The sequence below is a fragment of the Podarcis gaigeae genome (assembly GCF_964106915.1).
Source record: "Podarcis gaigeae genome assembly, chromosome: Z".
In the NCBI taxonomy this organism is placed as follows: Eukaryota; Metazoa; Chordata; class Lepidosauria; order Squamata; family Lacertidae; genus Podarcis; species Podarcis gaigeae.
Genome location: NC_139691.1, coordinates 19,582,527 through 19,597,058, shown reverse-complemented (window position 1 = coordinate 19,597,058; position 14,532 = coordinate 19,582,527). Strand labels below are relative to the sequence as shown.

General features: G+C 45.1%; 2 protein-coding genes across 6 annotated transcripts in view; one reads left to right on the top strand and one right to left on the bottom strand.

The window, feature by feature from the left end:
- Positions 1–14,532, top strand: part of EDA (ectodysplasin A) — a 50,042-nt gene that overhangs the window by 17,608 nt on the left and 17,902 nt on the right. For all 5 annotated transcript variants that reach the window (XM_083722428.1, XM_083722426.1, XM_083722427.1 and 2 more), the window contains exon 2: positions 11,231–11,336. In XM_083722428.1, coding sequence (XP_083578554.1) covers positions 11,231–11,336 — 106 coding nt within the window. The remainder of the gene's footprint in view (positions 1–11,230; positions 11,337–14,532) is intronic.
- LOC310836643 (transforming growth factor beta activator LRRC33-like) overlaps positions 5,422–14,532 on the bottom strand; it is a 35,408-nt gene continuing 26,297 nt past the window's right edge. Inside the window, exon 3 of the mRNA XM_083722263.1 lies at positions 5,422–5,459. The gene's annotated coding sequence lies outside the window, so the exon portion shown is untranslated. The remainder of the gene's footprint in view (positions 5,460–14,532) is intronic.

The following is a 14,532-nucleotide window of genomic DNA, read 5'->3' as shown; positions in this document are numbered from 1 at the left end:
AACAGTTGAGGGTTAGCCTGGGAAAGAGGAATCTGGGAGGAGATATGATAGCCATTTTCAAATGTGTAAAGGGCTTTCACATGCAAGTTGGAGCAAGCCTGCTTTCTCCTGCTCCGGATTTTAGGACCCAAACCAATAGGCTTCAAGTTACAAGAAAGAAGATTCTGACCTAAACATCAGGAAGAACATTCTGATGGTTATGAGCTACTCGACAGAGGAACAGACTCTCCACCATTGGAGGTTTTAAAGCCAAGGTTGGAAAGCCCCCTGCATTGCAGGGGATTGACTAGATGGCCCTGTGTCTCCTTTCCAGTTCTACAATTCTATGATTATACCTCCACAGTCTGAGGCAGCATTGCTTCTGCATGCCTGTTGCTGGAAGGCACTGGAGGGTAGAGTTCTGCTTGCAAGCTTCCCATTGGGGCATCTGGTTGGCCACTGTGAGGACAGGACACTGGCACTAGATGGGCCATTGGCCTGATCTAGCAGGGCTCTTCTGATATGCTTATGGAATCTCCAAGTCCAGCAGCAGCCTATTTCATTTCCTAGTCTCTTAGGGTTATTTGGCCACTGAGTGAACAGGATGCTGAACTGGATGAAACATTGGCCTCATCCAGCAGGGTTCTTCTTACTTTCTTATGTTCTCTGTGTCTTGGTTTGTTAAGAGTAAAAGCTCCTGCAAGCATCCAGAGGAATCACTCCTCCTCAGATAAGCTGCTCCACATCTTTATTTTGGGTTTTCTTGGGCCATGGGATTTCAAAAGGGAATCGTTTTATAGCCCCGCAACTGAACTCAATTGCGGAGTCAGAGACCTTTAATGGGATTTTCCTTTTATCACTAGCAAAGTTTTTACGGGAAATTAATTTTTCTCTAGCGACTTATTATGCAGAGTTGCTCTTTAATGCAGACAGCTGTCACCCAGCTGTGAGCCATCTGGAGTGCAGAGTGAGGAAACATCTGGATGCTTTAAGTCTGTTCAATGCTGTAGTGCTTAACTGGCTCATACTCCGTGTCTTATGGCACAAAAGCTTGTCCAACACTCTGCTTGCTTGTCTGACATGAAGGAAGTAGAGCTTTTAACATAGAATCATGGAATTGTAGAGTTGGAACAATCTCCCAAGGGCCATCTAATCTAATCACCTGCTAGGCAGGAATCACAGTCAAAGAATCACAGATTCATCATTCAGTTATAGACCTGGAAGGTCTATAATGGGTCATCCAGTCCAGCCCCCTGCAATGCCAGAGCTCAGTGGACTAGCTTTAGGGAAGGAACGTCAATGACAGCTTGCAAAGTGAGGAGTGGGGACCTTCCCCTTGCATCAGTTGAAGAGAACTGCAGCTTAATTGAGTTCTCCATATGTAGTTGATTGAAACTGGGGTTTCTGTTGGGTTTCAGTTACAGAGTCTTCCAGGTCCAACTTGGATGGTGTTAGGAAAGGAGGTTAGATACATTCGTGGTCAATAAGGCTATCCATGACTTCTTCTCATGCTTATCACAGTATCATAGAATTTTAGAGTTGGAAAGGGACATCAAGGGTCGTCTAGACCAACTACCTGCAATGCAGGGCTCACAGCCAAGGAATCGCTGAGGAGTGGCCATTCAACCTCTGCTTTAACCTCTAATGGCCATTCAACCTCTAATGAAGGAGAGTCCATTATATTCTACTGGAGACAACAATACTCTGAATATCAGATGCTGGCAATTACAGACAGGGCAAGTCACTGTGGCTCTCAGCTCTTGCTTGGGCGCTTCCCTCTGTGGCACCCAGCTGGCCACTGTAAGAACAGGATGCTGAACTCAGGCAGGCCTCTGGTCTGCTGCAGCTTGCTTGTTTATTACATTTTTAAAAACATTTTTTTTCATTTGAGGAACTCAGAAGTGGTGGACATGGTTCTCCAACTCCCCCTGTTATCCTCACAACAACACAGAGATGGATTGGGGTGGAGGGCATTGATTGACCCTTGGTCACACAGAAACACTAATCACTACACATTGGCTTGTTTCCTTCCTTCTCATCTCATTTAAACACTGCTTTCAGATTTCCTACAATAGTCTGGTTCGTCTCTGTGACAAAAGAATGCTGGACTATATTGACCATTGTTGGCCTAAACCAACAGACAGGTTCTTCTTATGGAACCTCCAAGGTCCAGAAGCAGTTTTAGATCTGGAAGCTGCTGGGGGACCCCGAGGGCAACTAGACCTTTCCAAATGGGACGTTGTGTCAATCATTGGGCCCCACTCATAAGCCTTGTTTTTGCTGTTCCAGACACTAGCAGGCTGAGACTCCGTGCCACAACAGGGTGAATTCGATGAGAGATCTGAAGCAAGCTCAGACTTGGCATGCGGGACTGGATCTGGATTGCAGCCCTTAGATTTGCCAGAAAGAGTCTTAGACATAGCCGCGGGCAAATGGGCTTAACAAACAACACTCCTGTATCCCTAGCAAAGAGCTCAACTAAACATTGAGGTTCATGCATCTAAGAACATAAGAAGAGTTCTCTTGGATCAGGTCAGTGGTCCACCTAGGCCAGCATCATCATCTCTCAGTGGCCTGAGAATTGAGACAGACTGCCCCTGCACTTGGAGGTTCCATACAAAAACAGGAAGACCCTGGTTGTTGGATCAGGCTAATGGTTCATCCAGCTCAGCATCCTGCTCTCTCAGTGGACAACCAGAGGCCTGCCTTGGGGAACCCACAAGCAGGACCTGAGCACAAGAGCAGCACTCTCCTCTCCAGCAATGGCGATTCAGAAGCATTGCTGCCTCTGACCATGGAAGCAAAGCAGACCTATCATGGCTAGAAGTTATTTATAGCTCTGTCTTCTTCCATGAATTTGTCTAATCCTTATCTAAAGCCGTCTTGGTTTGTGGCCATTACTGCCTCTTGTGGGAATGAGTTCCATACATTTACTTAGAAGGACTTCCTTTCATCTGCTCTGAAAATATCAACATTCAGCTTCATTGAATGTCCACAAGTTCTGGTGTTATGACAGAGGGAGGAAAGCTTTTATCTCTTCCCTTTTTCCATCTACTTTAAAGAGTGGGCTAAGTCTAACAAGTTTATAAAATTATGCATCGTATGGAGAAAGTTGATGGAGAAAAGTTCAGTTGGCCACTGTGAGAACAGGGTGCTGGACTAGGTGGGACACTGGCCTGATCCAGGAGGACTCTTTTGATGCTCTCATGGCCCAGAGGCAGTCTATGTAGATTCCTAAGTTCTTAGGGGTATTTGACCAATGTGAGAACAGGATGCTGGACTAGATGGGACATTGGTCTGATGCAGCAGGCTCTTTGTATATTCTTACATTCCATGTTAGCAAGTTATTATGTTCAGGTCTCAAAAACCTTTGCTTGTTAGGTTAACAGAAAAGAATGGTGATATTTTTAAAAAAGTAACAGGACTATTGAGTCAAGAATGTCATTGGCCACCAGCCTGCCTTTGGGGTAGGCTGGCTGGCTGGAGAAGCAAGTGGAGAATGAGAAGGACTCTCCAGTTAGAGCTTGGATCAAATGCTTGAAATGCTGATCCTAAGTAGGCATGCCAGTTTCTGTAAAATGAATGATTAAACTATAGAGTTGGAAGGAATCCCCAAGTTTCATGTAGCCCAACATCCTGCAATTCAGGAATCACAGCCTAAGAATCCCTGACAGGTGGCCATCCAATCTCTGTTTAAAAACCTCCAATGAATAATATAATCATAGAGTTGGAAGGGACCCAAAGGGTTATCTACTCTCAACTCGCAGCAGACAGTTTGGACTGGAGTCCCAGTCTAGTGGTGGGGGTAATGTTCTACTGAGCTGACATCAGGGCTGGCTTGGGATCGGTGTGCAAGCCTTTTGCTTCCTTGGTTAGTGTGGCTCTTCCTCCTTAATGCTCATATTGTTTGCATTGTTCCTGGAAACCAGGCTGGAAGAGGAACGTTTGAGGAAGTTGGGGATGATTGAGAGGGGATATGAGAGCCATCTTCAAATATATGAAGGGCTAGTTACAGATATCTGGTATCTGAAGAAGTGTGCATGCACACGAAAGCTCATACCAAGAACTAACTTAGTTGGTCTTTAAGGTGCTACTGGAAGGAAAAAAAAATTGTTTTGTATATGAAGGGCTGTGATTCTATGAATTAGTAAAGTTGAAGTAGCTTTGTGGTTGAGTCCATTGTTCCTGAGTTGTTGGCATTTGTCTGTCTCCAGAGACAATGGAGTGCACCACTGGGGGTAAAGCCAAACTGCTGCAGAGTGTGCATGTGAATTAAGGCCTCTCTGTGAAAACCTTCCTTCTGGCAATGCAACAAAGGGGGGTTTGGCGGCCGCCATATATTTCATCTGCATCTGAAAGCAGTCACTGATATAGATCAGCAGAGCCCTGTTTTCTGCCAAGGCACAGGAAGCGTTATCTGTGTCAAGGAAGTTTACCCACTGAGATCGGTAAAGGAAAAAAGAGTGGGATAGATAAACGTTTTTTAAAAGAGATTAATTGAATGAATCACTGGGTTTGTTGAGCACCCTGCCTAAGAGAAAAGGTGAGCAAGAGGCAACATGATAGACATTTACAAAATGATCCATGGCCTGGAGAAGGATAATAGAGAACAATTTCCTCCCCTCTCAATAACACTAGAACTCATGGACATCCCATGAAGCTGAATGTTGGAAGATTCAGGACAGACAAAAGGAAGGACTTATTGGCACAGTGCATATTTAAAATGTGGAACTCCTTCCCTCAGGAGGCAGTGATGGCTACCAACTTCGATGGCTTTAAAAGAGGATTTGACAAATTCATGGAGGGCTGTTGATGGCTACTGCCACTGTTAGAGGCAGTAATGCTTTTGAATAGAATTTGCTGGAAACCATAGGGGAGAGTGCTCTTGTGTTTGAGTCCTACTTACTGGTTTCCCTTTGGGGCATTTGGGTGGCCACTTTGAGAATAGGATACTACAGCAGATAGGCCATTGCTTTGTGTTCTTAAGAGATCTTAAAGAACTGACATGTGACTGGACATCTCCAGAAGGTTCTGTCTGAGGTCTGGGCAGACAAGAGTCCCATATCTGTAAGTGTACAGAGGACCACTTGGACAATAAAAGTAAGCATGTCCAAAACAACAACAACAACAACAACAACAACACACCCTGTTACTCTCCTATCAGGTTTATCCTGGTGACCAGAATGTGAACTTCTAAGAATGTCAGAAGAGCCATTCCAGATCCAGCAAAGAGCCAACCTAGTCCCGTCTCCTCTTCTCATAGTGGCCAACCAGATGCCCCAACAGGAACCCCTGCTAGCAGGATCTGAATACAAGATCCGTCTCCCCTCCTCTGGTTTCCAGCAACTGGCATTCAGAAGCATTGCTTCTTCTGCCTGTTGAGGCAGAACATAGCCATTATGGCTAGTAGCTATCAGTAGCTCTCTCCTTCACAAATCTGAGCCTGTTTTAAAGCCATCCAAGTTGGTGGCCGTCACAGCCTCCCTTTGGGTCCCTCCGAACACTTCAATTCTACGATTCTATTATTCATTAGAGTTTTTTAAACAGCTTAGGTGGCCACCTATCAGGGATGCTTTAGCTGCGATTCCTGCATTGCAAGGGGTTAGACTAGATGACCCTTGGGGTCACTTCCAACTCTACTGTTCTATGATTCTATGTCTTAATCTCTGTGTTTGGCACAGCTGTGCCCTGCACTGAAGGCAACAGCCTGAACAAACAAGCTACTCCTAGTTGAGCCCCGTTCATGTTCGGGCAAACGCCATTCTTTCCTCCTCTGTTTTTACAACACATATTATAATATATATTTGGAGCAGTGATGTGATCTGGCAGCATAAATTCAGTTGATGCCTTAATTACCACCTCTGAAGGATGTAATCTGCGTTTTTTAATGCGCTACAAGGAACGGCCGTGTTTGGGAAGAAAAGGTGTTGTTAAGTCAGTTGTTGTCAACAGCCTCAGGAGTGATTTGGCTACCCGGCGCACCACGGGCAGAAGCTTAATGGACACAATCCACTGCCCTTGGGCATGTTTATGTTGCCTCCTGTTGGTGCTGGCAAAGCACCACCCCACCCTATGGCCCAATGTAGTGGGAAATGAATTGATATATACATGGATAGATAGCTTCAAAAGGCAGTAAAAAGAAAGCATTAAAACAATGTTCGAGGGCGGACATTATTGTAAAAAAGAGAAAGCCTAGAACAGCTTTAGCAATCCGTCCTGCCAGGCAAAGAGCTCATGAATGAACTCTGATTCCCACTGCTGTTAAGGGCGGAGCTCCCTGCCTGGTGATATGGATACCTGGCATCATGCCTGTGCAAAGTTTGTCTGAGTCCTGGAGCAGGCCGCCCCTCCCACCCCCCGCACAGGCCTGCCTGGCATTTAAAGAAAGATGTATGTGTACATGTGTGCATGATTTTTTAAAAAAATTGTCCACATGAAAAGGATCTTGGGGTTAACAGTGTGATGCAGCAACAGAAAAGGCCAATGTGATTCTAGGCTGCAACAATAGAAGTCGAGTGTCCCATCAAGGGAAGTCATAATATTGCTTTATTGGTTAGGCTCCACTTGGAGTCCTGGGCCCAGTTCTGGGGACTCCAGTTTAAGAAGGATATTGACAAGCTGGAAGGTGAGCAGAGGAGGACAAGAGGATGGATCTGGAAACCAAGCCTTGTGAACAATGGTGGAGGGAGTTGTTGTTGCTAACATTTGTAGCAACAACAACTCTGTAGATCTATCTGTAGATCTCAGGGTGGTTCACAACATACAGTTACAATATAAACCCCCCCACTAAAAATAGGAACAGCAAAACCAATAATCCCCGTTCCCATGACACATTTAAAAGGGCATTGTATGTCAATCAGCCAAAGGCCTGGTTGAAGAGGAACCTGGCGCTTAAAGGTGTATAATGAAGGCACCAGCCGAACCTCCCCAGGGAGAGCATTTCACAAACAGGGACCCACTGCAGAAAAGGCCCACTTTGATGTTACCAACGTTCAGACCTCTTGTGGAGGATGCGCACAAAGGAGGGCCTCAGAGGCTGATCTCTGTGTGCAGCTCAGCTAAGAAAACAAAGTCCAGAGTTTGGCCTGTCACATGCGTTGGGCCAGTGACATGTTGGGACAGTCCCATGGGCATCATGCCAGCCATGAAGTCCTGAGCCATCCCAGAGCCAGTCACCTTGGCATGGATGTTGAAGTGCCCCAGAACCAGAAGTCTGGAAGTCCTCAACACTGCCTTTGAGACCAGCTCTGTCAGTTCAGGCAGGGAGACTGGGCAGCAAGTTGGGCAGTAAAGCATCCCTAATCTGTTCCAATTGCCCAATGCCAGGAACACATATTCTAGATCCAGCCCCCCCCCAAAAAAAAAATGGGACAGAGAGCCTGGAGAGAGAGGGAATTTCTATAGCAATTCTGCCCCCCCCCCCATCGTCTGCCCTGGTGCTGCACTGAGTACCCAGGTGGGCACAACTGGGTGAGACTGACTTCATCCTGCTCACCCACCCAGGCCTCAGTGATACAGACCAGATCAGCCTCCTCCACAATGAGATCAACGATGAGGGTGGTCTTACTCCAAGCTGACCAGACATTCAGCAACAGCAGAGGAGATTGAGAGGTGCTGTGAGAGGGCCCCAAGAGGACTAGAATTTTATGTGTAGGAGAAGGACCAGCATCTGCACAGCATGCAGAAGGTCCCAGGTTCAATCCCTGCTGGCAGCATCTCCTGGTAGGGCTGGGATAGAAAACCTTGCCTGAAACCCTGGAGAGGAGCTGCTGCCAGTCATTGTAAACATCACTGAGTTAGATGGGTCTACGGTCTTGACTTGGGAGCAGGTAGCTTTCTGTGTTCCTAATAGCTTTATACTTTGTGCTGCAGGGGTTTTTTTTATGGGGGCGGGTTAAAAAAATCTGCCAGGTGTTTTATTCCATAAGAGTTCTCCATGAAGCTGGTCTGTGTTTGGGTGACCTCAGGCTATGGTTTCCAAAGAGTTCCTGTTTTGTTTGTCCACCATCTCATAATATTAACAGATCAGGTGCTCCATAGAGGACTCTTGCTTGTCATTGCAGGGCTGTTCCTTTTGTTCTTTTCTGGTAACAAAGACTTGACCCACTTGGTAGTAGGTGTGAGTCAGCCTTTATGTTACTCCCCTCCACACCCTGAACTGAAAAAGTCCCTAAACTTTGCTAGTTGCAGGACATCTGGGACTCTGGTTGGCCACTGTGAGAAGAGGTTATGGGACTGGCTGGGCCAATGGCCTGATCCAGGAGGCTCTTCTAATGTTATTCTGCTCTTGTACTCAGATACTGCTTGAGTGTTTCCCACTGGGGCATCTGACTGGCCACTTTGAGAACAGGAGGCTGGGCTAGATGGGTCACCAGCCTGATGCAGCAGGTGTTTCTTATCTTCTGATATTCATAACATGCGACTGGTTAATTTGATTTGATTTATTATATTTCTGTGCCATTTTTCATTCAAATGAATTCCAAAGCGGCTTACAAACAATAAATAACAATGACATAATAGCCTAAATACAGCCTAAACCATAAAGAATAATTAAACAATCAATGGAAACAATTACAGTCTGTAAAACACTGTTAGCAAAGTAACAATTTTTAAAAAATAAGTTAAACATCACAATTGAAGCAAAAGTCATATGACTTAACAAATCAATACAGCATTTATAATCTATAAAACAATATTAACAACACCAGCAAAGTAGCCACCAAAAAATGTACTTGTTAAGTTCACACACACACATACTCCACACCCCCTTGACTCATAATCCGTCACTCTGTTCAGCTTCTTAAAACACACACACACACACTGCTCGGGGCAGCAACTTCCTTCTGAAGGTTCCTTCCTTGGGCTGGAGGTAGGGCAGCACAGGTGGCAAACAGAGTCTTTCTCCCCTCACAGTTCTTCCTCTGAAATCAGCTCCATTACTCCTGGGTAATGCAGGTGGAAAGAGCCATTACCTGCTCTCCCCTCACCACTGTGCTTGGCCAGTTGTGATAATAGGATGCTGAATTATATGGGTCACTGGCCTGATCAATAAGGTTCTTCTTATGTTCTAAGGCTAGCTTATTTTTATTGTTATATCCAATGTTCTGTTGACAGGAGGGGAAGAGGGCTCTTGTGCTCAGATCCTCCTTGCTGACTTCCCACAGACACCTGGTTGGCCACTGTGACAACAGGATGCTGGACTAGATGGGCCACTGGCCGATCCAGCAGGTTCTTCTTATCTTCATGCTGATCTTCCAAAGCAGCATTGTCTGGTCCTGATGTTGACGCTGGTGGGACCCATCTCGCTGCAGAGCAGAAGCCACAATTTCAGGGGCAGGGAGGTTTGCTACTCAGGGGCTCCCCTGGGGTGCATCGACTGTGTCTCTCGGGAAGAGATCTGGGTTCTTTTCTTGCAAATCTTCCGAGAGTCCAGTGAAAGTGTTTCCCCTGGCAACTTCTTCATTCCACTGGGATGGTGGAGTTGTGATTGCTGCACATTGCAAACAGTTATCACACCACTTACTCGTCAAAGTTTTCTGGGTGTAATTGCTTCCTTGTGTATGATTGCTACCCTGTCCTCTCCACAATAATAATGCTGCAACAACCATCCAATCTGTTCTCTGTTATGTAAAGTGAAAGACAAATTCTGGATCATGGTGACCTTGAAAGCTGCTATTCTTTTGTTACTTATTACAGCATAAGGTTGCACATTACCATTGAACTTATGATTCAAAACGTTTTTGAAAAATACATTCTTCCCTGTAAACCTGGCTTATATGTATTTTTGTAGGAAGTTAGCTTAATTATAGTTACTATTGACCAACTTTTCTCAATCCATTCAGATACAGTAGGAGATACACTTCTTTTTCAATTTTTTAGCTATTATAATCTCATCAGCAGTTATGAGGATAAACACTGTTTCTTGGTCATTCTCTGGAATAACATATTTTAGATAACAAAGCAGAAATATTTTAGGTTACATGTGTATACGATATCCTAACATATTAGAGGTGTTAGCCTGAACAGATTTCTAGAATATTGACTTTCTTTTAGAGAAAAGCTGTTTCTCCACCTGTAAAGTCCCTTCGGTATTGCAACTCAAGGCAGGTGTAGGATGAGAAGTAAAATCTGGGGTGTAGTGACCTCCCTTAGGGGATCCCACATTCCTCGGCATTGAGGTATCCTCGCCTTTTTGAAACTTTATACCGGCCTCAGCACCTGGGTAATGAGTTTACAGCCTCCAATGCACTAAATTGTAATCTGTGCTGTTGCAAAGAACGTGTCTGCCAAAGAATCCAGAGTGCTCTGATATATATATATGATTATGAGATACTCGTCAGATTTGCAGGTGTCATCAAATTCATGGAGGAGAGGGGTATCAAGGGCTAGTAGCCACAATGGCTATGCTCTGCCTCTACAGTCTGAGACAGCAATGCTTCTCAGTGCCAGGTACTGGAAAATGCACAAGGGGAGAGGGTTCTTGTGCTCAAGTCTCCTGCTTGCTGGCTTCCCATAGGCATCTGGTTGGCCCCTGTGAGACCAGGGACTAGACTACATGGGGCAACTTTGGCCTGATTCAGCAGGGTCATGTTCTTATAAGAACATAAGCAACATCCAGAGGCCCACAGGTTCCCCACATTGTCAGACAGTGCAGAATACCTCCAGGCCTATCTTTGGATGGACAGATCCGTCTTTTGTATTTTGATTAGCAAACCGGTTAAAGATGTATTAATTTCAATATGGGTAAATATCAGGTTCTCCACTTAGGCAGGGATAACCAGACACACACATATAGGACTGAGGACGCCTGGCTTGACAATATAAAAAGGATCTGGGGGTGTCTTAGGAAACACCAAGCTTCATGTGAGCCAACGGTGTGATGTAGCAGCAAAAAAGGCTATTATGCAATTCTAGACTGAATCAGCAGAAGTTGAGTGTCCAGATAAAGGGAAGTGGTAGTACTGTTCTATTTAGCCTTGGACAGAGTCTGCCCGGCACCCCAGTTTATGGTGGAAATGCTTTTGTGCTTGAATCCTGCTTATGGATTTTCCATTGGAGCATCAGAACTACCGCTGTGAGGACAGGATACAGGACCTGTTGGCCTATTGGCCTCATCCAGCATGGCTCTTCTTACATTCATATAAAGATGGCCATAGGCAGTGTTTACTGTGTGGCATTGTCCCTTTTGCCAGCTGCTTTTTTATGTGTGTTTCAGCCCCAAAGGTGGAACTTATGACCCCTTGTCTTCCAGGTGGCATTGCTGAAGTTCTTCTCGCCTGAAGAAAGGCCTTTTTTCGGGGAAGGAAGCCGCCGTGTCCGGAGGAATAAGCGGAGCAAGAACAGCGAAGGATCAGAGGGTGAGAGAGAATCTTTACCTTTTCTGTTTTGATGTTGCATTTCAACACACTTCATATCCAGCAGTCAGGCATCGCAGGGGGTTGGGTTCCCTTACAACTCTATGATTCTTCTGAGCCACTATACGAAGAAAAAGGAGGCAGCTCTTCTCTCTTTCCCTAAACAGGGAGATGTCCTAAGATCATGTGCTCCATCCCACCTGCCTTTGACCCAGCCATCTGAGGCCAGGCACCTCTCTGAAAGCTGCTCCTCAAGGAAGGAATGCAAGAGCCCTTAGGGTACAGCCTCTGTTGCCTTTCAGAATTCACAGCATTCATCTTTTTGTGGGCTTCAGCTTAAGCTCTTAAGAGTGCATCAGAACACATAAAAGAAGATCCTTCTTCACACAGTACATCGTTAAACTATGGAACTCACTCCCACAGGAAGCTATGATGGCCACTAATCTAGATGGCTTTCAGGTGGCGGTCTCTTCTTTGTTGGAGGTTCTGGCAAGAAACTCAAGACAGCTCTGTGAGATCCTCCCAGAGTCCACCAAGCAAGGTGGAGAGCTTCTAAGCTCTTTCCACACCTGGAAAACCCTGCGCAAAAAGAGCTCCTAAGCTTTCTGCACACTTAATTTGTGCTATTTCAACTGGCTGTCCATCAAACACGTAAAGTTGAAATCATGCAAACTAAAAGGCGCTCAAGTTGCAAGCAACCTGCAGCTCATAGTTCATAGGCGGGGTGAAGCATGCTTAACGGGATCCTTCTTTTCGGCTTGCGTTAAAGGCTGCACCACAACTATCTATCGCGCACGGTTCTGCCTTCCCCTGCAGGCGTTGAGGTGGGAATCCAAACAGAGCTCTGTCTGTTACGCAGCTGACAGATATTGCCACAGTTCTAACATATGCAGACTCATGTGTTTCAACAAAATACCCAGAGGGCTCTTGGCTAGAATTAAGAGTTTATTTTTATATACCACAGCACTCTTTTTTTAAAAAAAAAAAAAAAAACAACAACCCTCAATGCCACACTATTAAAATTCAACAATCCAAGCTGCAGTTCAACAGCTGTGTTTCTGTTCCATTTTCTAACACTTAATGCAGAACACTTAAGAACATAAGAATAGTCTGCTGGATCAGGTCAGTGGCTCATCTAGTCCAGCAACCTGTTCTCACAGTAGCCAGCCAGATTCCCGTTGTAGGAAACCAGCAAGCGGAAGAGCCTTGTGGATCAGGCCAATGCCCCTCATAGCTAGTAGCACTCTCCTCCATGAATTTGTCTAATCCTCTTTTCAGCCATCCAATTTAGTGCCATCACTTCCTCCTGCAGGAGGATGTTCCATAGTTTAACTAAAGAAGTCCTTCATTTTATCTGTCCTGAATCTCCAAACATTCAAGCTCTAGTGTTACGAGAGAGAGGGAAGCTGGACAGATATGGGAAGATCCTTCCCTGCAGATATATTCTAAGAACGGAAAGCAATCTGTATCAAAAAGGTCAGTTTTAGCCTCTTCCCCAGACCACCCTATGTCTGTGTCTGGTCAAGCCTTCTGATGAAGCGATGTCCCAGACGTTATCAGAACGTACTTCACATGGTAAAGCACCATGAAATTTCCAATAAAGGGCAATAAATAACCTGGTGTCCACTAGTAACTAGACTGGATTTCTGTTTGTGATGGAGGGGTTGGCATCATTCTCTAAAGAGAGAAGAGCCAAAAAAAGGGCAGAATTAGTGCTGTTACAGGCACCACATAGCCCATCCCACATTTGTTTAGTCTGCCAGCGCCTAGACTTTGGAACTCCCTGCCTATTGACACCAGGCAGGTACATTCACTGTATTGTTTTTGGTGCCTGCTAAAAACATTCTTGTTTAGACAAACCTGTCCAGATGTTTATGAAGTTGAGGTGTATTATAATATTGTATTATAATACAAGTATTATAATCTAGCAGGGAAAGAGAAATGCTATTGGGTGACAGAGGAGGCGGAAATGTTCTGGCCCCCTACTTTGCCTTTGTCTTCACTCAAACAAAAGCAGTGCCCAACCAGCTGATAACAGAGTAAATGATGTAAGGAGAAACAACAGTGACCTTACTGTGAGTGTCTGCTATAGAGGGAGTGGAAGGGCCATTGACCTGATCCATCGGGCTCTACTTAGGTTTTCATGTTCTTTGTCCAGAGGCTATCCCAGAGTGTTTCATAGGTGCGGTTTTGAAATTTGTTAAAACCAGTGCTGTTTCAAAAGGCTAAGCCCAGCATCTTGATTCAAAAAGGGGTGCCCAGCCATCTCCAGACATAGATGCTAATCTGCGCCAAGGGACTGCGCCAAGCAGAGCAGCAATTCTCTGCAAGATACCGTGGAAGAATGAACATGTAATTAAAGAAGAAAATATGTGACATTAATTCGACATTGCAGAGAAAACAGATTTATAGGAAGGGAAGATTTTTCTTCATGTCTCAGACTTTTTAAAAAAGACTTCTGGCTACTTCTAGCATAGTTGAACACTGGCTGGGATGACTAATCCTTCTGTCAGCAGGTTTTTTGCTTCATATTTTGTTTGTGGCTCACAGGTGAAGAGAGAGCTGGAGAAATAAACCTATATCCTTGCAAGCTGCAACCTGCTGCAAAAGGGCAGGAGATTTTCAGGGTTTGCAGTCGTGCTGAGAGTCAGTAGAGCAATGACTGGTGCTGGAACGGAGGTTCAGGAATGGTTCCCTGGGACAATCCTAGTAGGGTTGGCAGCATGGCCAGTGGACAGTATCATAATGCTATTATACAAATCTATGGTGTGACTGCATTTGGAATATACCATCATCCATACTGGTCACTGAACCTCAAAAGGGATACTGTAGAGTTGGAAAAGAAAAGGGCAGATCAGATGAGCAGGGGGGTGGAATGATTCCCCCACGAAGAAAGTTTGCAGCATTTGGGATTTTTTAGTTAAGAAAAGGCAATCAGGAGTTGTCATGATGGAAGTTTATAAAATTATGCATGGCATGGAGAAAGTGGAGAGAGAGAAATCTTTCCTCCCTCCTAACAGTAGAACTCAGGGATATCCCATGAAGGTTGTAAGATTCAGGGCAGATAAAAGAAAGGACTTCTATTTGATAAATAGTTGTTCAGCTGTGGAACTTGATCCCATAAGAGGCTGTGATTTCTGAATACCAGTCGATGGAAATCACAGGAGCGGTTAGGACTGTTGTGCTAAATTGTGCTTGC